General features: G+C 36.3%; 2 protein-coding genes across 3 annotated transcripts in view; both read right to left on the bottom strand.

The window, feature by feature from the left end:
- The window catches only part of Nrx-IV (neurexin-4), a 62,653-nt gene extending 62,313 nt beyond the window's left edge, over positions 1-340 (bottom strand). For both annotated transcript variants that reach the window (XM_071589408.1, XM_071589409.1), the window contains exon 1: positions 259-340. In XM_071589408.1, coding sequence (XP_071445509.1) covers positions 259-322 — 64 coding nt within the window. In that variant the 5' untranslated portion in view covers positions 323-340. The remainder of the gene's footprint in view (positions 1-258) is intronic.
- Positions 341-7,359: 7,019 nt separating this feature from the next.
- On the bottom strand, positions 7,360-23,953 carry LOC139691501 (uncharacterized). Its single transcript, XM_071589351.1, has 6 exons — positions 23,919-23,953; positions 19,321-19,508; positions 13,219-13,348; positions 10,661-11,871; positions 8,723-8,927; positions 7,360-7,464 (listed from the first exon to the last, which is right to left on the bottom strand). Exons 2-6 carry the CDS (start codon positions 19,491-19,493, stop codon positions 7,360-7,362), a joined length of 1,824 nt encoding a protein of 607 aa, XP_071445452.1. The 5' UTR covers positions 19,494-19,508; positions 23,919-23,953.
- Positions 23,954-25,237: the final 1,284 nt, after the last annotated feature.

Genomic DNA, 25,237 nt, shown 5'->3' with positions numbered 1-25,237 from the left:
TGAAAGACCAAAAAAAATAGGAACCGTGAACGAAAAGTACTTTAGGTAAATTACAACACAGTTTTAGACACAGCACACAAATTTATACAAAAGGTTTAAATTATTCTTTAAACCCTGATCTGAAGTAACCGAGCAAGTCGCCAAATTTAACACACAAACATTCTTATCAATGCCGATAAAAAAGGAAAAGCTTGTACTCAAATAAAAAAATCTCATGGAATAAAAAATCGTCAATCAATTCTCCACATAATTATCTACCTGCAAAAGAAACGGCAAACAGACTAAATAACATGGAAAATAATAACAGTTCCCATGACGCCATTGCTTGGCTCCTAACCACTCCCTATGCCTCCCAATGCCGCTTATTAACCGCTGCGCGGACTTTGATGCATACGGAAAAGTGAAGGTTGCCGTGCGTATTCATCCTTCCTAATGTTGCTCACTCCGCTGATTTTAAATTGAATGTGTTGTCGCTATGTGACGTAACTACGCCAAGTCTTACAATTAAAATTGGGATACATGCTATAAAGGGAATTTTTTGTGAATATTTTCAAAGAAATAAAGTGGAATTCTTGTATAATATCTTTTAAGTTGAACAATCATTTCCCTGTAAAGGCACACATTACGCTTGGTACCACTCCTTCGTATGCCCTTAATACGCCATTCTAATTCTCTGCAGCTAATACAGGATTCAGAGCATACAGGGAGTAATAATCGAGGACCCTATTGAGTGACCGCATCATTTTCCTTGGCGTGTTTAAAAATTGCTTTCCTATAAAATACTAAACTATGTCCGCTATAACTAAGAATAATCTCTGGTATACTGGGGAGTTATAAGCTCTTACAAATGATTTCCTTGGGTACTACCACTTTTACGAAACCAGTGGAAGCCTGCATGACCAAGAGGCTTACTTGAAATACGAAAGAGATTGTTATAACTCGATTAGATGGGTAAAAAATACAGCTGATAAGGATTTTATATTCAATGCAAATAATAAGTAAAAGGCAGCATGGAGAGTAATCAATCAAAAAGTTGGTAATGGAAAAGAAAATCTTCCTTTTACTCCAGACACTACATTATTTTTTTCTCAAAAGCTGTCGAAGACAATTTGTTCTCTCAGAACGCTGATGCTGCCAATATTCAGCAAAATCTTCCCCAAATAATATAATTTCTAATGGAGTTTCGTTACCCTATTTAATATTATATCGACTGTGAAAAAGTATAAAAAAATCCAACATTAAGGATATTTATGGTCTCTCTGATTCCCATATCAAGGACATTATTGTGTTCATTGCTGAAACATTAGCAATGTTACTAAACTTATGTTTTGAGACGGGAGATTTTCCAACAGCTCTAAAATATTCCAAAACGGTACCTGTCTAAGAAATATGATTTAACTAACTACCGCTCCACTTCCATAGCCCCAGTTTTTGGTTAAATATTAGAAGCTCTAATGAAAGATCAAAAAAGTGAGTTTTTGGTCAAATAATTTGCTTTCCAAATCTTAGTACGGCTTTTGATCTGGTAAATCCACAATTATGGCTCCCTAATTAATTATGTCATTTGAAGAAAAGGAATCAGTCTCAGTGACACTATGTGATCTAAGTAAGGCTTTCAACTGTGTTAATCATTCAATATTACTATCAAAGCCAGAACATTATGGTATTAAGGGAGTTGCATTGAAACTAATGAAGTCATATTTGGATGATCGCCACCAATTGGTTGAACTTGATGGCTGTCTATCTGCAGCTCTTAAAATAAAATGTGGTGTCCCACAGGGCTCTGAGCTTGGCCCAGTACTTTTTATAATCATGATAAATGATTTGCCCTGTAAAATGAAATTTACATGTTTTATATGTTGATGACACCACCTTTGGGCAAAAATGGCAACATGTAGAGGATTCAAAGGTACACTCTAAAGATACGCAAAGACAGGCTAAGGAATGGTTTGATATTAATCATTCACATTTAAATACTAGCAAAACTCAATTGTATGCAGTCTTAAATCAAAAATAACATACTGAAACTGCTAAAATACTTGGAATTTATAATGATATGAAACTTAACTGGGAGACCCACATCCGTCAGATCTGTAATAAAATAAGTAAAGCTGTTTATATGTTAAGGCATCTAAACTTTCTCATTTCAAATGAGTATCGTTGAACATGTTCTCTTGCTAAAATACCATGTGATTCCTGCAAACCTCTTTTATTAGGTATGGAATCATGAATGTATTTAGTTTATACATCTTTAAGGCTCTGATTCATGCGAGTTAATTTAGAAACTTACCAATTAATATCTCATATCCATAACTACACCATAAAAGATAAAGAAAATCTAAATACTACTTGCTGTACATTGCCAACATCTTAAAAGACGGTGTATGCATGGTATTTCGTCACATCTTGCTCCTTTAAAGCCCCCAAAATTTCAGTGGATGTCTCGATAGCTTAACAGGCTAAAGCAGTCGACCAGACATTGAGGGATCCAGGGGAATGATTTTTACACTCTGAAGTTATGGCATCAAGAATATGTACCTGGTTACTTACTCACCCACTAAGGCCCATAAAAGTGTGGCTGCATTTTAAGTTAATCTACTTAGTTTCTTGAAATTGAAAATGTTTTATTCAATTGCCGAATTTCTTGATAATGCCTGATATGTCTTGTACCTATCCACAAATGAATTTTGTCACTTTCCCCTGACGTGTCTTATATCAAGTGTAACATTTGTAGCTACTTGGGTCTCTGGACAAATAAAATGTATTAATATCATTACTCATTTGATGCATTATTTTGGGATAATCTTTGTCACATTTAAGAATTTATATGTTGAGTAATACTTATATTGATGACATTTAATATGGTTGTACCACTTTTCAAACCGAATGAAGCATTATTGTGAATAGAATTGGTAGCCAGATTACAATTTATAGATATCAGCTCAATAATGAAAACTGGGGTGGATTTTTGACCAGGGAATGTGAAAACTGGAAATGCTGTTGTTTAATAACCACCAAAATAAAAACTAAGAGTAAATCTATGCTGGAACCAGGAGCACCTCTAACTAACTCAGATACACTCGTGGCAAAATATGGGTTAACCATTTCTATGGTATTGAAATAAAATTTAAAATACTTCGCCTTTCCACTTTATTTCAATATGAAGAATTTCCACCAAGTGACGCCAGAAACTGTTTCATTTCTATGGTAACTGCATATTAATTTATGCATGATAATTATACTTTCTCTCTTATCAATTGATTTTGAAAATAAGTTTCCACAGAAGTTTTTACACTAATACATTGCCATATTAAATTTTATTATCGCCTTTTCAATCCATTGTTTCTAAAAATGTATTGACTTCCCCTAGATCTTCTACTTTGAATTCAAAATTAATACGGCTTCATTAAATGAAGAACACAATGTATTTTTTCAGTTCTTTATTTTGGTTTCAACCCTTGGGCATCATCATCAGGGATGATAACCTCTAAGTGTTGAAACTAGTAGTACCAAAATGAAGAGGAAAAATACTTGTGTTCTTCATTTAATGAACCTCCACAAAGTTAAGTCCGAAACAATCAGATCAACAGTAATACAGTTTACCTGGAATCAATTATATGCATTATTATAATTGGTGGTCAACAAACCTGATTTATGAATTCCCCATTGACCTTTGTTCCAATCTTTATTTCTTGCAGTAGTTATTGGGGGAGGTGACCAACAACAGAGGTCTTTTCCACCATTCAGGATAGGCGAGTAATCTGGTAGGGATATGATATTCGGAGAATGGAGGAGAGACACCTGGCATTGGCCTATTTTTAACCAAGGGGTCCACAGTTTTACATTCGATCTGACAGAGGGCATAAGTGCTTCCACTTGAAGTGCCCTCCCCCGAGCACCCAACCATTAAGTAGGGATTGGGACACCAATGAAGAATCCTGCCAACCCCAGGATTTAAACCCTGGCCCTCAGGGTTGGAAGCCAGTACATTGGCCACTGTAAAAGTAACTCAGTAAAATGTAGCAAAACTTACCACTGACAAAAATTCTCCTTCAGAAATTTGAGTCGACAGAAGCTATTGGAATACTGTTAAGAAACAATTTTCAATTGCTCTTCTTACTTCACTGATTTAACAACAGATTACTTGGTGTTTTTTCATTATTGAGTCTCAAATTGTTATTGCTAAACCATTTCCAAATCTTATCCAGGGGCCAAGTTCGATTTTTCTGAAATGATTAAGTCTGTGTCATCAGCAAACAGTACAGACTTTACAATACTGCTGGCATTAAGAAGCATTAATTAGAGGCATGCAATTGGCATAATCAAGAAGAGTGTCAACCCTAAAACTGTTCTTGTGGTATGAGGTCATGTTCCTTATATGATGTCCAAGGAGAAGTGTTCATAAATATTATTTTGGTAGTTTTTCACTCTTGTGGGATTTACAATATAAGCCAAGAACAAAATTACAAAAAACTTATAAATATAATTTACATTTACAACAAGAAATAAATGGATTTAACTCTTGACCACCTACCCCATTAGGTCTCAACCTCCAGACAGGGTGCTCATTAGGATAAAATGATTCTGCAGTTTGTACAGTAATCCTATTTGTGATGCACATAATTTTCAGCTCATTGAATACTCTTTCTCTAAGAATCCTATTCTAATTATAAATAGAAAATATTTGAGAGAAAACAGCTAGAATTTTCTTAAGCAGAAGTAGCTATAAGGAGAGGTGACCGACTGCTGAAGTCATTTGTATCATTAAGGATACGCATGTCATTTGGTATTTGTAGGATTTTTAGGGAATAAGCAAGGTAGAAATGAAAACTTAAAAATTTGCAACTATGAAAACATTCCATCATGATATACATAATAGGTTTTATACTATTTGGTCCTTTATAACATCACTGTTTTGATAACTAGCAATATTATACAGCACATGAGTAGGAGGGAACAGCATGACATAACACAATTTTCACATAGAACTGGTTGGTTACTTTGCTAGTTGCCATCTGTACTGGAGTTTTAACTATTTCTATTCTTTTTCAACAAGCTTGCAGCATGTCAAAATTCCTACTCAATCGGAAGGCTTACACCAACTGGGGAAAAATTGGCTTCGGGTGGTATAAACATAATGATTTCTGGTAATAGGCCAACATGCACTAATGTGACATGGGTGACATTAGCTTTCTTATTGGATGAAATAACTTGAAATTAGAAAGTAAATTGCAGAGAAAGAGAAAACATTAATCAAAAGTAATGTTCTAACAACTTCTTTAGATAAACTTCATAACAAAACTAATATAAAAAATTGACTATCAATAAGGGGCCTAGTATATGCCTCATTGATGATCAAATTATGATGTCTATTATTCAACATCAAGGCATTTAAATTCTGAATAGCATTATCAACAAGCCTTCATTATTTATCCAAGCACATTAACTGTATGAATTTATTAACATCCTCACACAAATTAATGCTTTTCAATATTATGTATGAATTACATAATTCAGTGATGACAAACATAAACTTCAGCTTCAGCTTCAGATCAATGCCATTGCATGCTCTGGGGAGAATTATCCTTTGAGGAACACAATAAATGAATTACAAAAAGACACACTTGTTTTACTGGAGAGCTGAGGAAATATAAGCTAAAATAACAATTACAGCACACACATGATGAATCAAGGCCAAAATTTTAGTTGGAGATCTGATTGATCATCCTTTAGTTATATTCCATGCCAATATTGAAAAAAACACAGAAGAAGGGAGAATGAGGAAAGGTAAAATAACAAAGGTTAAAGGATCTGGTTCTTTCCCAGTGTACAATTAATGTTCAGTTTCATCAATGCGGACATTGGGTGAGGGTGTCCTCGGACAATGTTTCCACTTTTTTTATCATTCTAAGGGCAAACTGATGAATATTTCAGGTTTTATAAATTTGCTTATCGACCAGAGTCAGTTGCCTCTCCTGATTGGTCCAATTCCCTCCACAGGGGGCCCTCAATCAATCACTCAACCACACATTTTCAGCATTTTTCATCATCAATGGTACATTACGGTGTGTCACGAATATTCATCCATTTTTGCTAGACAGAATTTGAAATGTGCTCGCTTATTGCACATTAACACACTGTCCATGCAAAATATTTTTGAAATCTGACACTGGTAGATCATTACTCCAAAGCATTAAATTTTAATTTTGAAAGAATGTCCAGGCCAATTTTAGAAAGAAAAGACTATGAAGACCATGACACATCGATATACCACTGCTTAATTATGAACAATAACTTATTTCCCTACATAAAACACAAAATGTTACAATTAAAATAACAATTTTCAATCGTTGTGAAACTTAAGTATGTTAGACAAATAGTACGTTATGTACTATAGCACAGTACCATTCCACACACAAAACCATTCCATGATCGGCTAGTGAGAAAATTTTACACTGGTTTAAGAGGTTTTTTTCTATCAAGTACCCATAATCAATAGCCACATGTAATTCCATAATGGAAGTCAATGGGTTCACAATGTTAATTACAGTCAATGATTGAACAAGATTTCTCCACCAACCAGAGGACTGAGAAGCATAACTGATGTTTATGAAATACAAATGAGAGAGAGAGAAATAAACAAAATCATTTGTTTTTACTGAAAGACATGAAAAAGAAGTAAATTTGGTCACAGACAGTGATCAAGATAGACTGAATGAGAAAATCTGATGCCACCAATGACAAACACGCATGAGAACATCCAATTTGGATGTCAAATACTTCCACGAAGTGCAGAGTAGGCACAGGAAAACTGCAGCTGCAGCCCCACAGCACCTTGTAACTGCAAAGACATGCTCTCCTTCCAGTTCTGAGAGTGCAGACTTCAAATCAACATGGTACTGTGCTAGTATCCACACCCCTGGTTTATTTTTGGGTGGTGAGCTAAACCCATCAGGAGTCTGTGGTAGACAGGAATTAAGGGAGACCCTCAAATCACAAGGCTAAGGGATGTCCTATCTCCAGGCTCTTTTATTTTGACAGCTGAAAATAAATGTCTGGTTTTATCTAAATTCAAGACAGGAAATGGAAGGCCCTAGTTCTCATTTTTTAGGTCATCTTAATCCCATAATAAATAAACAAATTGGACTCAATTGTAAAACTGACTTCATGCCAGCCTAAATTATGTTATATATAAACAAATGACTCAATGATGCAAAGGTGATATTTTTAACCAAGATTAAGATGACAGAAATACACTCAAGGCTATAGAATTACATGGAACTGAAGTTAGAGACTGACAGGGACATTTGGGAGACATCAGGCAGGTGGAAAGAGCTTTTCCAAGACCATGGCATTGGTTTATTTGCCAATTATATGGAAATGAACTTCCAGAGGGGAAGTTTCTGTTGGTGGGGGATCAGGGTGGCCAGCCGAAACCGGGAATTGGAAATTCCTGGGAAGAACCTGGAATTAAGGAAATTGAATTCCATTACTCGCTAAAAATTATATACCAAATCATACAGGTAATATTGATGGGTACATATAAATTTCACATGAATGGCAGAACAGTTCATTTTTTTTACTAGTATCTTTCCATACGTTAAATATTCTGCAAGGAGGTAAAGAATTGCGCTTTACTTTTCTGTGCTTCAAAGGAGCATTTTTGCAGTTTGTCAATTGAAGTAACTGAGTATCACGCCACGAAACAACTGCTTACCTATCGCTTTACTACGACTGAGGAGTAATCACTGGGTATTTCTCTGAGTGAGAATACCAACGTGAAAACTCCATAATTGGAAATTTTTTTTTCACTATTGCTGGATTCCTATTAAAAAACATATAATTATTAACTTTTTTGTACACATTGTCTACATTTATTCATTATTAACTTTAAAGTTGCAGTGCCTAACTTCTACCTGTTCTAAATTTATTAAAAGAATAAAATAATTAATATGATTAAATTGTTTAGAAAATTTTTTTCACAATGTACTCATAAGGAATAAAATGAATACCCTAGGAAAAATATTAAATCTTAAATGGCACACCAATATCAGCATATATATACAGTAAGCATACGCTGAGAAAATGGTGGCATAAAGTTATGGCGAGAAAATGGTGGCATAAAGTTATGGCGAGAAAATGGTGGCATAAAGTTATGGCGAGAAAATGGTGGCATAAAGTTATGGCGAGTGTGTACGATAGCCATTGCAGCTGTTTACTGCATATATGTATAATAAATGCGGCTTTCTGAATTTAATTGACAATTATTGATTTAAATAGGTTGTGCATGACAAAAAATATGCAATGCATTACTTAGTCCATGGAGGACATTTCAAGGAACTATAATAATGACAAGTAAAAATAGGAGATCTCAAAATATTGTATTTAAAGGGAGATATACAAGTATACAAAATGTCTATTTTGCCCATACACAGTATGCTAAATGTATCTGTCAGGCACGGCATCTAAGGGTATCAATTAAATCTACTCCTACAATGATTCATCGATTAACTGAATGGCAATCAGTTACCTAATAACTGCCTTATAGTAAAAATAATTTTATTTGTCCATGGATTAGTGTACAACAGCAATATAGGTCGTCATAAAAATTATAGGAATTCAGAGAAGCATTCAAATACGGAAAAAATACACACCGATTGGCATAATTTCAATAAATATAGGGCATAAAACAACAATTATATTTAATAAGATAAGAAATAACCTTTTCCTCCTCAGATGCAGGGTGGGAGGCAGCAGACACAGGCACAACTCCCTCCAATGGAATGTAGTCCTCGGATTTCATTAATTTGCTTCTCAAGTTGTTGGATTCCACATTGGAGCACATCTCCTCGGCTTGCCTCTTGCGTGGATTTACAAGGCCACCCTTATTATAGCCAAGACCTGACCTTCCCAAAACACCTTCAACCCTGATTTTGCCAAAGTAAGGAAGAAAATAAATTTCTATGAAGTGAAAAACCTGGAAAATATTTTAACTAAAAATTCCAGCTCAACTCTCTGTGAACCACCTACACTATTCAATAGTTCAGAGCCCAGTACTTACCAATTTCCTCAGTAGAAAACAGTGATTGACACGGACTCAGCTCTCATTATGTGAGTATCCATGATATCCATAAATAAATCCTAGTGTTTTGAGAGATGGTTTAGGCCGATACTTTTTGGAAATCAATTTGTAAAGCAGCAAGAAGGAATCAAAGACTTTGCATTTCCAAAGGAAAAAATTTATTAATGTCGACTAGTTTCGCTACACTGTAGCAACATCTGAACTTATGCAGCAAAACTACTAAAAATAATAAATTATTTCCAGTGGAATCACAAAGTCTTTGATTCTTTCTTCATGCTTTACCACTGTGTTAATGTTCACACTATAATGTTTATTCAATGACCATGATTTCGACAACTTGTGCCACCATCAAGGTAAGATTAACAATGTAGTCGAAGCATGCTTAGAGGGGTGAGGGGATTAGTTAAAATGAAGCCTGGAAATTATTGCACAATACTGGTCTTGGTCTCACAGAAGAAGGAATTAGTCTAAGAGATAAGATGAATGCAACAGAGAAGAAAAGTTGAGAACAATAAAAGCAACAGCATCAACAAAAGATCAAAACCATTGGAACTATTGAGAACCTTTGTCTTTCTTCAAAGACTCTTATAAGTTAAAGCTCTGTCATAAATTACTGCCTCTACAAAGGTCAATATTGCGATTCTGTTAGAGTGGCTTTTAAACTTTGATGACTTGATCAGCATACAAAGTGTTATCATGAGCTTCTGTCAGGACCAAAGGCTGTTTAACCAATCCAGTTTATTTAGTCGTAAATGATGGAGCCTCTAAACAAGACTAAACAAATTTATTCAAGCAAAATTGATGATTGACATCATTGATGAAATCATTGACCTACCTGAGGCGGAGGGCGTGTTAGTTCAGTGAGATGGGGAGCTGGGTCGCTGAGCAGGGGGGGGGGGGGTTTGGTTCCCCAGCATGCTTCTGGGCACTCTCTGCTTCACCCTAGCTGGCTGCACATACCAGATCTTCCCAGAGAACCATATTCCTCACAGGAAAGGAAATGCCCTCCCCATGAAATGATGCTTGAATTTCACATGCCATAGGACCAAGTACTGGGCAAGTTCTATCCTCATCTATCATACAAACCTTCAGGTTGATTACTGTGGTTGGTAAAATTAGTATGCCATAAATTGCATGCCCTAGGGTTATGCTAACCACATTACAAGTGCAACTTGAAAAAGATGTTCAAACCAGGTTTAAATGTTTTACTGATTGGTCAGTACACCAATGTTCAGGATCCCAGGTCCCTTGAAAACACATGTAAACAAAGAGTCCAATACAATTATATTGATACGTTTTCTGTACAACTGTTACACAAAACATTTTCAAATCTACTATGGGTTAACTAATTGGTTGCTGGAATGTACTTTCAAAGGGTCCTCATTGCAATAGTAACGTCCAAATATTTCTGCTCTCTTTTTGGGGATGGGATTAGCAAGTGTTTCTATTCCCAGCAGATAATTATTGCTCTATTAAATTGTCCAGCGAGTTTCCAGGGAATGATGACTGGACACTGCCAAATTTAAGTTAGTGACAACGCATTCACATGTGAAATGCTAGCAATTACTCTGTCCTCACCTGACTGGTTCAGCAATGCCCTGCTGATTGGTGCCCAGACCACCTCCCGACCACCCTAGCTGCTTCAGAATCTTGAAACCAACGTTATCCTCACCCAGAGGCTCGCAGTTGAGGCTAGTGGTCGGAATGCAGCGACCCAACATTTCTTTCTGGACAGAAATTATCAACCTCTGGTTTTCCTGTACCGCATTCTGGGTGCCAGGGAATCGGCTCAGGTTGGCCAAGATGAATTTCTGGTTCGCCAGAACCTCACTCTGATGGTTCACCACATCATCCCCCACCCAAGCGTTGTCTATTCGATCCAAGAATATCTGATTCAGTTCCGACAGCAAGCAATTCATGCCAGCCCACGTCTTCAGTTGCAGCGCATACAGTTTGTTGTCCGCAAAGGGCATCCGGCCGCTCATTTCACACACAATGTCTCTCGAAAAGAAGCACGAGTTGAATACATACATTATTTTCCCTTCATTCCTCATTATTATCCTCTGATTGTTTAATATCGCAAGCTGGGCACGCATCACCTCATTCTGAACGGATGAAATCTCATTCTCATGAAAATGGATTTTGAACCTGTTAGCTGCCGTCACATTGTCAACAAAGCACACGTGGTTGTCTTTGTTCAACAGTTCAATTCCATTTTCGGTGTCGGGTGTCACACCACTCAGACTGCACATTATGCCGAGGAGATTATCCAGCATGACTGACATGTTCTCCACAATATGATTCCACTTTTCCCCAATCATCCTCTTGTTGACTGCCAATTGCTCACGTCCACTCAACGCCTGAATGAATTTATGCAAGCTCTGCTTTTCTTTGGCTAAACTAACTTTTTTCAAATTTAATTTACTCAAATCACCTAAAATCTCACACTGACGTGATATGATATCAAATTGCTCCTCACAATGTTGAAATTCTTTACAAAGCTGAGCATTGCGACTGACAGAAAATCTACCTATGCATTCCAAAATAACATTTTGCTGCTTTAAGATGGCATTTTCAACGCTCACAACTTCATTGTTATAATATGATATCCGTGTATTCTCAACATTGGTACTCATGACATTTGACTCAGTTGAGTCCAGAGTATGCTTAATGCTGTCACCAATCACATCTTCATTCATGAGTATTTTCTTTTGTATGTCCAGAATCTTTTCTTCGACAAATGAGAGTGGATCTCCCGCAACTTCTACGGCTTGCGATTCACCCGGCATCTGAAAACAAAAAACATAAAAAGGGATCCCTTTTCAAACTGCTTCAATCTTTCCTAAAGCACTATAACATGACACAGGTAAATGGGGTTACCTGCACATAATAAATAAATTATTATTAAAAGCCTTAAAGATATTCATTTACCCAATAAGAAAATCCATCTCTAAACTTTGACAAACTAGAACACAAATTAATTCAATGATTTCAGGCTCTACTTTGTGAAAATTCATGATCACTGAATAGGCAAACTTTGTATTTTTTCACACAAAACCTTTATTTCAATACTATAATCCAAAGCATAGGCGACAAGTTTTTACAAGACAACATATCTGATGGTGTGGCCTATTCATCAAAGCTGGCATTAGTGAAATAAATTTTGTGTAAAAATATAGTTTATTTATTCAATAGCAGTGACACAAATATTAGGAATCCATGCAACTGAGAAATTAAACCACTACATTGCACCTGGCACATATATTACGTAAATAAATTATTTTTCAAAATAGAGGTAGCTGTTAAAATCACAAGCATTTGAACTTTTATTAATTTTAACTCTTTTCTCCAGCAATAGTCTGCCATGGTAGTCCCAGGGTAGAGCTATATGAACTGAATTTAGGAAAATCAACAGTGCACACGATTTTAACTGAGTATGATGGATGGATCCTTCTTTACCATGACAATGCGCCCACACACTCAAAATTGATTGTTTGCCAGTTTCTGGCAAAAAATTCCATCACCATCCTTGACCTTATTCACCAGATCTCGCCCCCCGCGACTTTTTCCTATTCCCTAAATGCATAAATGTGATGAGGGGACATCACTGGGGAAATCGAGACACCATAGAGCAAGAAACGACAGGAAAACTAAAAAGCCTAACTGCCGAGGATTTCCAAGGGTGCTTTAAACAATGGAAAAGAAGAAGATGGAATAAGTGCATAGCCATACGAATGGAGAGTACGTTGAAGTGGACAAAATCAATGTAGGCTAAATTTTGCAAAATGAAGTTTTTAATGGACTCAGTTTATGTATTTATTGGACAGCGTAGTACATTATCAAAGTAAAGAGATCATTTTAAGGCCTACGATGGAATTCAATTGAGCTTCCCATGAAATTCATCAGGACAACACCATGGTTGGAGTGACCAAACACAGCACCAGCCTAACCAGTGGTTTTCATTTTGCTTCTTGCAACTGCAATAGGTTGATGTAAATGACTGTGGTACAATGCAGCTGAAAGCCACGCCACCTGGCTATAGGCTACTAGATTACTCAGCAGCTCACATCTTAACCTCCCCTGGACCAGTAGAACCCTTGTGCCCCGGCCACAGCTTCCCCCACTCCATCACTAACCTCCATCTTTCTTCCACAGCAGATTAACCGCAAGTTTTCCACTGCCACTCTTGCAGCTTCTGTCTTAGCACGCTTCCTCTTCCTTGCAGCACAAGATGCTATGAGGAGCCCTTTCATTAAGAAAGAACACCTGGAAATAGGCTTGAAATTAAATGGATACTCCATACATATGAAGATAAATACTCAGGAATGTAATTAATGGGAGGGCTTCCTGAGAAGTTATTATTGTCCATAATACCCAGCAAGCTGTTCGGCAGCATAAGGTAACAGCTGCATTGCAATAACAATACTTGAGCCTATTAATATTTTAAAAGACTAGAGAGTTGATAAGACTGCATGGACTATTAGTTGTTAACATTCCAATTTGTTTCGAGGACTAACTATATCACAGTAACATTGACCAAAAAAATCTAGAATGAGCATACTTGCCAATAAACAATTTATACTGAAACTTAACAAGCTATGACCCAGTTTTACCATGCCTCATTAAATACAATTGTCAGTTAATGTGAATGTTAACTTTACATGGAGATTGCATTTCTTGTATCATATCTTGAAACAGAAAACCTATTATCCACATCTCAACATGGATTTAGGAAAACAAGGTCCACTACAACAGCCACATATCACATGGTGAATCAAATACTTTCAGGATTGGATAATAGAACTGAAACTTTAGGATTATTTTATGATTTCAGTAAAGCTTTTGACTTCGTCAATCATCAGTTATTCCTATATAAACTGAAATGCTATGGTATAAGAGGCACGTTCTACAAATGGATTGAATCTTATCTAAGTGAATGGCATCAGTATGTTGAGCTCTCAAGAAATGGCTCCAAATTTGTTTCTCCTGGTAGAGAAGTAACACTGGGTGTTCCCCAAGGTTCTGTACTTGGTCCTATTTTATTTTTAATCTATGTCAATGATCTCCCAGACAAGCTTAAGTTCATTAAGGGGATAGACCCAATACTGTATGCTGATGATACAAATATCAATGTGTCAGCCTCCTCAGTAGACAGTTTGACAGAAAGAGCAGCCGAAAAAGCTCGGATTTTCAATGAATGGTGTCTTCATAACTTTCTAAAATCCAATATAAATAAGTCCAGCCTGATTTATTTTACTAATAAAAAGAAAGTTTCATCTGCAATCTCAGTAGATGTAGAAGGTGTGAGCATTCCCCAAAATTCCAGTACCCAATTCCTGGGAGTAATCCTGCATAGTAACATGTCTCCGGAGGAACACATTTTCAAATTAAGTTGAAAGTTAAGCTCCCTATGCTTCCTTATTAGAAATATTAGATATTCTGTAAATTTAGAGGTCCTTCTATCCATTTACTATGGTGAATTTTACTCTCGTGTTACTTTCAGTATCCTCTTCTGGGGTTCCTCTCCCCATGCGGGCATAATCTTCAAAATCCAAAAGAGGATTATACGTATTATGAGCAATGCTCCTTGCCATGCACCATGTAAACCTCTCTTCAAAAGACTTGGTTTATTACCAGTACCTTGCATATATATATTTAATGTCATCTTGCAGGCAAAGGGTAATATTTCTCAGCATAAGTGCAACCACAATTACCATAGTCACTATTAAAGGACCTGCAATGACCTGCACCAACCATTTGTCAGGACACACAATACTGCCCATGGGCCCAAAGCAATGGGCTTAAGGTTATTCAATAAACTTCCCCATGAAATCAAATATGAAACAAAAGTACCCGTTTTCAAGAAAAAGCTGTTTAACCTTTTAAAAAATAATATGTTCTATTCTGTAAATGAATACCTGGAATTGTCGCTATGCGTCAATTCTGGCTTAACCAATTAATATGTAATTATACTAGTATATTACTGTGTATTATATATATATATATATATGTGTATATATATGTATATATATATATATATTGTATCTCTTCTAAAATTATGAAATTTATATCTGACGTGTCTGATATTTGTGCACGTATGAATATGCAACAAATCTCTGGACAAATAAATGTATTATTATTGCAATAACAAATCCAATTTTACAAACAAATAAGAATGGTCATCTCTGAATGTTAATATTGTAACCAGAGTGACATTGTCTGCCACTTATAGATAGATAAATAGATAGATAGATAGTCCTGTGGATCAAGATGGTGCTGTGGCTATTGTACTGGCTTCCCACCCAGAGGGCTCGGGCTTAAATCTTGGATGTGTTGAATATTTTCAGGGGTATCTTGATTCCTACTTGAGGTACTTTGTGGAGGGCACTTGAATGAGTATACCATCCGTTGGATTGGACGTTAAGCTGTGGACCCCTTGGTGCCTTTCGTAAAGAGTAAGCTAATGCCGACACCAGGTTTCTCTTCATCCTTTCCTGTCCATCCCCAATGGCACAAATGACCTCAGCTGTCGGTTGCCTCCCCTATATACAACTACTACTTGATAGTCCTCTTTATTTTGGGGCTAGATTGAGACTATGGAGTCTCTTCTAGCACCTAACCCCTAACTTACTGAGCTGCTTAACAGTCTGTTTTGAACTTCACTAGCATTCATTAAACCGAGTTTTGATCTTAACCAGAGACCTTTTAGCCTTAAGTTCAATGAGACAGCATAAAACCTGGCACATCTGCCTAATATATTAAAACATAATATGCTATAAATATGAATTTTATCAATTCTTCCCGGCTCAACTTTGTGGAAATTCATGTTAATTAAAAAGACAGTGGAAAGATACATTGTATTCTTTATTTAATTAACATGAATTTTATCATTTAAACCGAAAAATTTTCAAAATTGAGGCCAAATTTTGACCAAAAGTTTAAATTGATCATCATTGCATGAGTTCAATTTTTGGAAATGCGATTTCCGCGCCCAAGTGAATACACTGCCAAGTCCAAATTCAAGATGAGGTAAATAGGCACAAGTCCAACCAAATGTTGACTAGAACTTCACAGCAGTGCCTTTTACCTACTGAGCATGCACACTGGCAATTCTTCCTCTTCCTTTGAATATTTGGAATAGAGATGATAAAAATACAATGGAATTCAAAATTATGCACAATGAAACGTTAACATTTCTAAGAAGGGGTGGGATTTACGATGATAATTATTGGAGCGATGTTGATAGACACTTGACTTTCCCCAATCCTAAGAGGTTTTTCGTTTGCTCCCTTCAATGCACAACCACTCTTTCCTCCCTCCCACCCTTGGCACTCGAGTACACAGTATCCATACACAAAATCCACTCTGTTGTGTGGATAAACTTCATCGAATGAAGCAAATTCATAGATAATGCAACTTACTAGCTAGCAGTATGAAACTGTATTACCTATAACATCAAATTAAGGGACATAATAGCAGTTATAGATTATCCTGCATACCTTACTTTGATAGTAAAAAGCAAAAAATCATTAAGTACTTCAATTACTAACTAGTCATGGCTGCATAGGTTTTCGCGGCGGTGGTTTGAAGTATTCTGCATTGTCGGGTTTCACCGCGTCGTAACTAACTAGTCATTTCACTCGTAAAAATCTTTGGCTAAATCAAGGTCTTATGTTTGACCCAAAGCGTCATCTTCCTTCCTGGTCTTTTTAATGCAACATATGGGAACAAAATGAATCTAAATGCATTACTTATGGTGCTATCCCCATTACCTTTGAGAAAGCATTAAGAAAGGAAGACCAAAATTCATGAATGAGAACTTGGTTGATGATAACCAAGTGGGCAAATATAGCATAACATACAGTCACCACTTTCACTTCAAGATGACCTCAGGAAAATCCAACAAATTTGCCAACAAAATCAAAAAGTAGCTCCACATTAGCCCTTGTAATCTCTACCCTCCCAGATAAAGTTTTTTGAACCGAGCTAAATTGAATGAACAAGTTAATGCATTAATGGTAGTCTGATACACACAAGAATTCATATTTACGAGCTTTCTGAAGAAAATTCACCTATAAAACTGTCCCTGTCATAACATCTTTTCACTGCTTAGAGAAAAATAATGTCATGATATAGACACCACTTTTATCAACTACATATGTATTTTAAAAACAGACAGAGGTGCCTCCCTGATTTCTACATGTTCGTCAATCCCTTGGCTACAATTGCTCAAACGTCAACGTCTCAAAGAATTCTCAGGTCAGAAATCAACATGTGGAGAGTATGTTCAAGGAAATACTGATATAATTTTTGTATTTTCAATTTTCACTAAAATCTAATTTCAGGCATTTCACAATTATATGGTGGTAGCAAAACCTTTGTTAAAAAAATTTCATTTTTTCCCTCTGTTGCTCTTATATGCTAAATAGAATAAAACCATTGTGTTCGGTTCCTTGCACTCCAGTAAGCCAGGGAAAATGGTAAACTACAACAGAATTTATTACAAATCTATCTATGCCAACATAAACATGAATTAAGGCTCTTCCAACACAGCAACCAAAAAGAAGCCATGTCTCATTACAAGTGTTACAATCAAGGTAATCTCAATCCAACTTGGGAGATATCTATGCGTACATATGTAATTATACTTTTATTATTACAAGGTAATCTACCGGTTAAGGTAGGTGTTGGATAACAAAACAAATAATTTTTTTTTTACTCCTAACAAAACAATTAGCCTACTCTACATCAAGCCTTTCTTCATCTCTGTGTACTTCCTACCTCTCTTCATCCCATCCAACATCCCTATCCTGTTCCTGCCCTTTCCTCATTTGCCTAACATTCTCCCCTCTATTAGAGTCTTCAACATCCCACTGCTGATCAATATGCCCTTCATCCATCTTTCCTGCCTTCATAAGATTTCTCCCAACAAACCCCTCTCTTCGCCCACCATACCTAGTACTTCCTCATTTGTTTTCCTTTCGATCCATTTCACTTTCTTCATTCTTCTCCAAACCCACATTTCAAAAGCCTCCAAATCTATGTCCATCCTCCAGCTTCAATGACCACGTTTCCGCGCCGTACATAGCTACCCTCCATATCAAAGTTTTTACGAGTCTTTTCTTAATATCCTTACTCAACGTCTCTGTCATCAACTCCGTCCTCCTTGGGAGAACCTCTTTGCCTAGCGATGCAATTCTTCTCCTTACGTCCCTACTACTTTGACCGTGTTGGTCCAAAACACTTCTGAGGTACGAAAACTGTTCTACCTGCTCTAGTTTTTGCCCTCCTATTATAATTTTTACCCTAGCGTTTTCCTTTCTGGAAAATCGCATAACATTGCTTTTTTTAATTTTGATTCTTATCCCATATCTATCGCCACAAGTTTCAAATTCACTCAGCAATGCTTGCAACCCCTCGGCTGGCTGACAAAATGTAATTGTATGTTATGTCAAAAATCATGTTATGAATAGGAATAAACCTGCTCAATATTATTTCTTAAAGCATGACACCACACACTATACATGTATGAATGCCATTAGGAGAGTCTTTAATTATAAAGAACAATACAAAAACTTCCCTGGGATTTCTACCATGTCACATCGGCTACCTACTTATGATGTTCCAGAACTTTATGAGCCCACCTCTGACATGGCACTTTGGGGGTTTACAAGAGTTATCAGTTCCTCCTGAAATCATGCTCCTCCTACACTTTGTGAGCGAAGCACAATGCTTCCATTACTTTTTTTTGTGTTTAGGAAAGTACCTCAATAATTCTAGGCCAGAATGATCCCCTCAGCTCAAACCTGTACTCTCCTACCCTTGCATGAAACTCTCTTGGTCAGAGTCTGGACATTTGAGAGGACAAGTGTAACAAAGTGAAACAATGAGTGATCCTAGAATGCATTACAAAAATCACAAAATATATTTACCTTAGACATGACTTTAAAACAACTAAATAAAGGTCATTCTTGGGTGAACATTACACACCATATTAAATCCATTTTGAAATTAATGCATGGAACACAATGAAATGCAAGTCACAAAAAAGTATTTTGTTTCATTTTAAGCATTAATCTGTGGTTAATTTCCTGAAATGTCAAGCACAAAAACAGTTACTCTTTAAGCTTGAATTTTGGGCTACTAAGTTTACATTTGGGTGTAATGGGTCATGAATAAAAATATTAAAATTGTTTATAAAATTATCAATGAAAACATAATAATTGATTACCACTCACCGCCATTTCATGTTCGAGTAGATGAACTTCCACTTATGATGCTCAGCATTCAGGGCCACCATTCTTTCCACCCATTTGTAGACTTGCTCCTTCTTATTCCTTTGAACGAACTGGAATTTTTGGAAATCTTCCTTTAACTTGGCCAAGTTGGGAATGAAGTTGGAAAACTCCATATTGCTCTGCACTGGCTAGAAGAATGCAAAACATGGTGCCGTTTGAATGTGCACGACATCACAAACTGTAGGAAAAGAACCCATGATGCTAGTGGGTGGAGCTAATTTTGAAAGTGTCTACAATACAAGCAGTTCCCACACAAATACATCCTCAGGTGTGCTCTCCCAAAAAATGAGCCACCATTGAAAAAAAGAGCACCAGGATTTATCCGGGATAATTATTAACAACATAAATAAATTAACAAAGGACAGGAACATTTGACTTCTCATTTAGTTAAGAGTGTATAACCTAAGTATAATCGGGATGAATCAGAATGGTAAGGTGGCTGCTAACATAATGGTTTCCCACCCAAAGGGCTCAAGTTTGAATCTCATAGTTGGCAGATATTTTTCAGTTGAATCCCAATCCTTTCTTGAGGTGCTTAACGGAGAGCACTCTTTGTTGTTGAAAGTTTGCCGTCTGTCCATCAGATGGGACATTAACCCGCTGTGCCTTTAGTTAAGACTAGGTTAATGCCGAAGCCGGGTTTCCTTCTACCCTTCCTCCGCTTCCATTAATCCCCAATGGCACAAATGACCTCAGCTCTTGGTCACCTCCCCTAAAATTATTCCTACTGGTACATGGTAAAATTATAGTAAATGTAATGACATTCATTCAACTGAGTTTATTAGATACAATCTGTAATGCAAGTAGCAGAGTATCATGCTTCTATTACTTCTATCCATTTTGACATTCTTGCTAAGGAATGTCCAAAGATTCACAAGCAATCCTTTCTTACCTCACACTAAACACCCTTACCAACCCACCTCCCACTACCCACTGGGGCTGCTTTGAACCAAAGAACACACAACATCAACATCCCAAAGGTCAAGAGGATACGGTTCTACCAATTCAAATAATGCTTCTGCAATGTCCTACTGAGCTTAAGCAGCAAATTATTGGACCGATCAGGTACCAGACAAACCACAAAAACTTCAAATTCATCAACAATAATCTAAATGAAACTCAACTCTGATAAACATCTACCCCATGAAATAATTGCAAGCAAATCATAACAGAATTCATACACCTAGTACTTTTATACATGAAATAAGGAACAAAATGAATTCCCCACTTGATTTTATGGAGGCACAACTAGTTTAAAGGCTTAAGTGTCATCATCAGATACCAATTATAACATGATTAGGGGTACAGACATATACTCTCCAGGGAGGGGAAGAAATTGGGGAGAGAGGAGGGTGTGTTTGTGGTCAAGATGGATTAGAATGGAGGAGAGGAGAATTCCAATTCCAATTTTTTCCCTAGCTGCAACTCCTCCCACTTGTCCGTCAAAATTGTATGAAATTTGCAGTTTTAATAATTACAATACATTTTTAGGTTAGTTAATAGTCTTAGGACAAGGCACTACAATGTCTAATGTCATGACACATGATGTTTTAAGTAACAGAAAAATGAAGGCAAGACTTCACTGTTAAAGTTATAAGTTTTTTTCATTAAACCCCATTGAGCAGAGAGGATACTATCACCGAGTTTCTAGGAGTTGGAGCCAGAGCTTAAACTTAAGTTGCAAAATATCCTTTCAGGACCAATGGAGAGCATCATTGCATTTAGTGAGGCTTCAGTAGAACATAAAGGTTGTGATAGATTATAGCCATCATAAATCCATAGTTCATATTACCATATGATCATATTATAACCACATTTCTGCACTGATACTATGAAGCACCTAAAATAATCACTGGATAGTCTGTGATTTTGGTTTATTTTTAATAATATAAATTGTTAAGACTTTTTAATAAAACAAAATTTTGTTCATGTGCCTCTTATAATAATATCATTTTATCACAATCATTATTTTCCATGATTATAGCAATGGAATTCTGCACCCTTGTACACATTGTACAGCTGAGGTCATTAGCGCCATTAGGGATGGACAGGAAAGGATGAAGGGTGGAGAGAAACCCGGCGTCGGCATTAGCCTACTTTAATAATGAGAGGCGCCAAAGGGTCCACAGCTTAACGTCCCATCCGACAGATGGAGTACTAACTCAAAGTACCCTCCACAAATCACCTTGAGTAAGGATCGAGATACCACTGAAAAATATTCAACACCGCCAGGATTTGAACCTGGGCCCTCTGGATGGGCAGCCAGTACGATAGCCACAGCAACATCTTGATCCCCTCATACATAAATGAGTAGAATAATTTTGACTCGCTTTAAATTTGAATCCTTTATTACTGCCTAAGTATGGAAAGAAAATTAATTTTATTTCATGCATGCATAGTTTTGCATGATCCCTTTGAGATCCCATTTAAAAATTTCAGTTTGTGTTCAGCAAGATCAGATGAATTACTTTATTGAATAAAAATTTTGAAATCCTCAAAATACAATTTTTCCATGGAGATATAAATTGAAATAATTCTGTCACATAAATATCATGCTGAAGTTCATGTCAAGAGCTTTAAAATAAAATCTAAAGCAGCTTGCTCTCTAACCTGACTCGGGTCCAAATTAACATGGATTAAAATTCATTAATTTTTCTTGCCAATTTTAGTAACTCGTGGCAACTATATCTTAAAAAATCACCTGAAACATTGTGTATCAGTTGCTTCATAGATACCATCAGAACTCGAATTTGGTCACATATAAGTGAGCTTGGTTGATGTGGAATGATGCTTTCTGAGCAAATTGTCACTGGGCCCCATCACCCTTGCAAGATTTCACCACATAAATTCACCTTTAATTTAGAGGGTACTGTGAATTATTTCTTTCAGTACACAGTCTTGGCCTCTTGAATTAAACACAAAAATGTGAAAGTCAATGTTGATGAAAAAGATGGGCCAATGAGGAGAGAAAGAGCAAAAATGTTTCCACATTTTCTATAATACACAGCAGAGCACAAAATGAAAGTAACAATAAATCGCCTCTTCATGCACAATATGCTGAGATTTCAAAGGTGGGTGTTCTTTAATGTTGTGTATTAAACTTTTTTTAATGCTCTTAAGGAATAATTATTCAACGAGGTATGTGTACCACCTACGCAACAAAATTCCAACAACAAAATCAAGGGCAAAAACGTAAATTTACCCTAAGTAAAGATACAAAGTAAAGTATCCATCTGAATTACTATTGGGCTAGGACTGTATGAAGACAAAATATTCCTAAATCTTAATTTATAAAGTGATAACCATTATCACACACAAAACATGATTTTCAGATGTTATACCATAACTTCCTCCTCAGTTTCTACATGAAACATAGAAAATGAAGAAAAATATATTCATGGATGACAAATTTTTATCCCAAATTCTAATTTCAGTATCCGTAAAAATGCAATACGGAGAGAGCTCAGACAAAACGATACAGCATGAATGAATGTTCTTTTTAAATTACTACGAAAGGCAAACATGTAACGATAACTTTCGGGATAAAAATTAAAATTGAGTAAGACGGCGAAATTTGAAAATGATAAAAACACAGAGAAAAAACGTCAGCGTCTCAAGGTTTTCATTGAAGCCAACGGCATGAAACGCGGTGTGAAAACATAATTTAAAAATTACCGGCGAACATAAGGCATACCTTGCTTTGCAAAGTTTTAAAAGAGAGAAATTTAAAGAAGAAGTTCTCCTGAAAAGAATTCCACACAAGCCGTGATTTATTTGAAACTGCCGGCGCTCTATGGAAGATGCGATTTAAACTTTCGAATTCTTCTTCGCGTGAAGACGAAAGGTGGTTTTTGATAAGACAGCTATTGCAGCCTTATACAAATTTCCAATTGATACTATAACCGCATCATGAATTATGTTAAAGAGGTTAGCAGGTGCAGTATTGCACAACTCAAAACTATTTTCATTAGGACCAACATCCAAGAACACTGCTACGAGATTGGTCACATTTTCTTCATGCACAGCCACAAATTTTGCCCAAATATTTTGCAAAATATACTGAAATAACAGCACGTGCATCAACACATAGTATTCGCAAATACTAGGAACCAATACTTCACATATACTTATAATTAAATATGATTACCCATTTCACTACTCCATGAACAATAATTTTCTAGTTAAAGCAAAGAGAGTATTCGTCTTCATAATGAAAATTAGCTAACGAAACAGAAATCCAACAATAGGACTGCCCTAAGGCAAGTCAAATGACGCCATTTCGAATTCCAGCCGATGAAGATATAATATTTGTCTTCGAGTCCATAAGTTTCAAGGCAGAGAGTTTTTCAAAACGATACAAGTAATAATTCAGCAATTTTACACACACGCACAACTTCACTTTTCAGGTGTCCCCATACATGTGCGTAGGGTGAGTAACAAAATATTAATTAGGCCATTCGGCTAAACAAACTGCGAAGAAAAACAATAAATAATTAACAACACATTGTCATACACTATCCACTCTTTCGAATTTTTACCTTCGATTTCCTGCCGTTAGCCTGAAAGGGCCTCTTGGCACAGATCAGCAACCACTAATTGTCTATAACAAACACTTGTCCTCCAACATGTGTGTACACAACCATGCAACACATTAACTTGTATCGTTCACAAATGAATCGTTCGTAATGAACGAGTCCTCAGCATATATCTCATTAGTTTAGTCACATGTCCTTCGTTCACGGTGCAGATTGAACGAAAAGAATGAGACTTCCTAGATGACCGAGACGTTTTATCGTAGACATTAAAAAAACACGATATTCATGGATGTTATTAAAGGACGGTAGAAATGAGCGAAGATATGGGGAACTTGTGGGAAAACACCTATTCATGCCATGGGAAATATTTTTATTGTTCGCACCATTGTATATTTTTTCTGAAAGAAAAATGTCGAGTAGGTAAACACTTAGCGACGTACCGAGGGTAATGTCCTATTGTAAACTAGCGATCGGTGTAAATTTATGAGAGTTTACAAGATAGGTTGACCAGAAAGTGCGTGCGTAATATAAACGATACGAAATTCAACTCGTTTTTCATCAATGTCTCAAAGCAAGAATATTGCAACATTATTACATTTTTGTCCAAGAAAAATAACAGTGACTAAGTGTTCCACATCTGAATTCTTATTATATGCTTAATTGCATCCCTGAAGTGTTCATCTGTTCACGTGACAAAATTCATTTGAATTTTTTAAACGCATTTCGGTGGATCTAAGATTATTTCTAATTAACATTTTTATTTTTGGATTCACTTTATATTTAATGTTTCTTTAGATTTCAAAACAGCCATTTTTCGCACTCCTCCCAGAAGAGTTGCACTTACTCTGGAAGATAATCTTTCACAGCACATCCAAGTATGCACAACCTTTTTTCAAGACTGGATAAGGTCTTGGATGATACCCTGGTGTTCACCACCACTGTAGTAGATCATCATGCCGTATAGTTAAATATTTATCCATCTGTACAATGGCTGTAGCAGTTGGAGGGGGTAACACCCAAGCGATGGCATTCGTTGATATTTGTTTAAGGATTGTCATTTTGGCATCGGCTACGTGAAATGACAACAGGAGCTATTTCGTAAATGTAGCTGATACGATTTCTGGATGCTATTTGAGTGTCAGATCTGCATATGGGAATGTAAGAATGTTTATAGTCGATATAAGATTCATATTGGGTTTCTACAATTCTCATATGACTCCCATGAATCTAATAAGAAATTTATGGATGATCAAGAAGTTTACATTATACTCTCAGGCTTCGCTTCGTGGAATTGTTTGATGTCCTTATTAAACGAGTATGTA

The sequence above is a fragment of the Hetaerina americana genome, unplaced genomic scaffold, assembly GCF_022747635.1.
Source record: "Hetaerina americana unplaced genomic scaffold, ioHetAmer1.1.p SCAF_37, whole genome shotgun sequence".
Taxonomy (NCBI): domain Eukaryota; kingdom Metazoa; phylum Arthropoda; class Insecta; order Odonata; family Calopterygidae; genus Hetaerina; species Hetaerina americana.
Note: the sequence above shows the minus strand (reverse complement) of the source record. Positions and strands in the feature narration are given on the sequence as shown.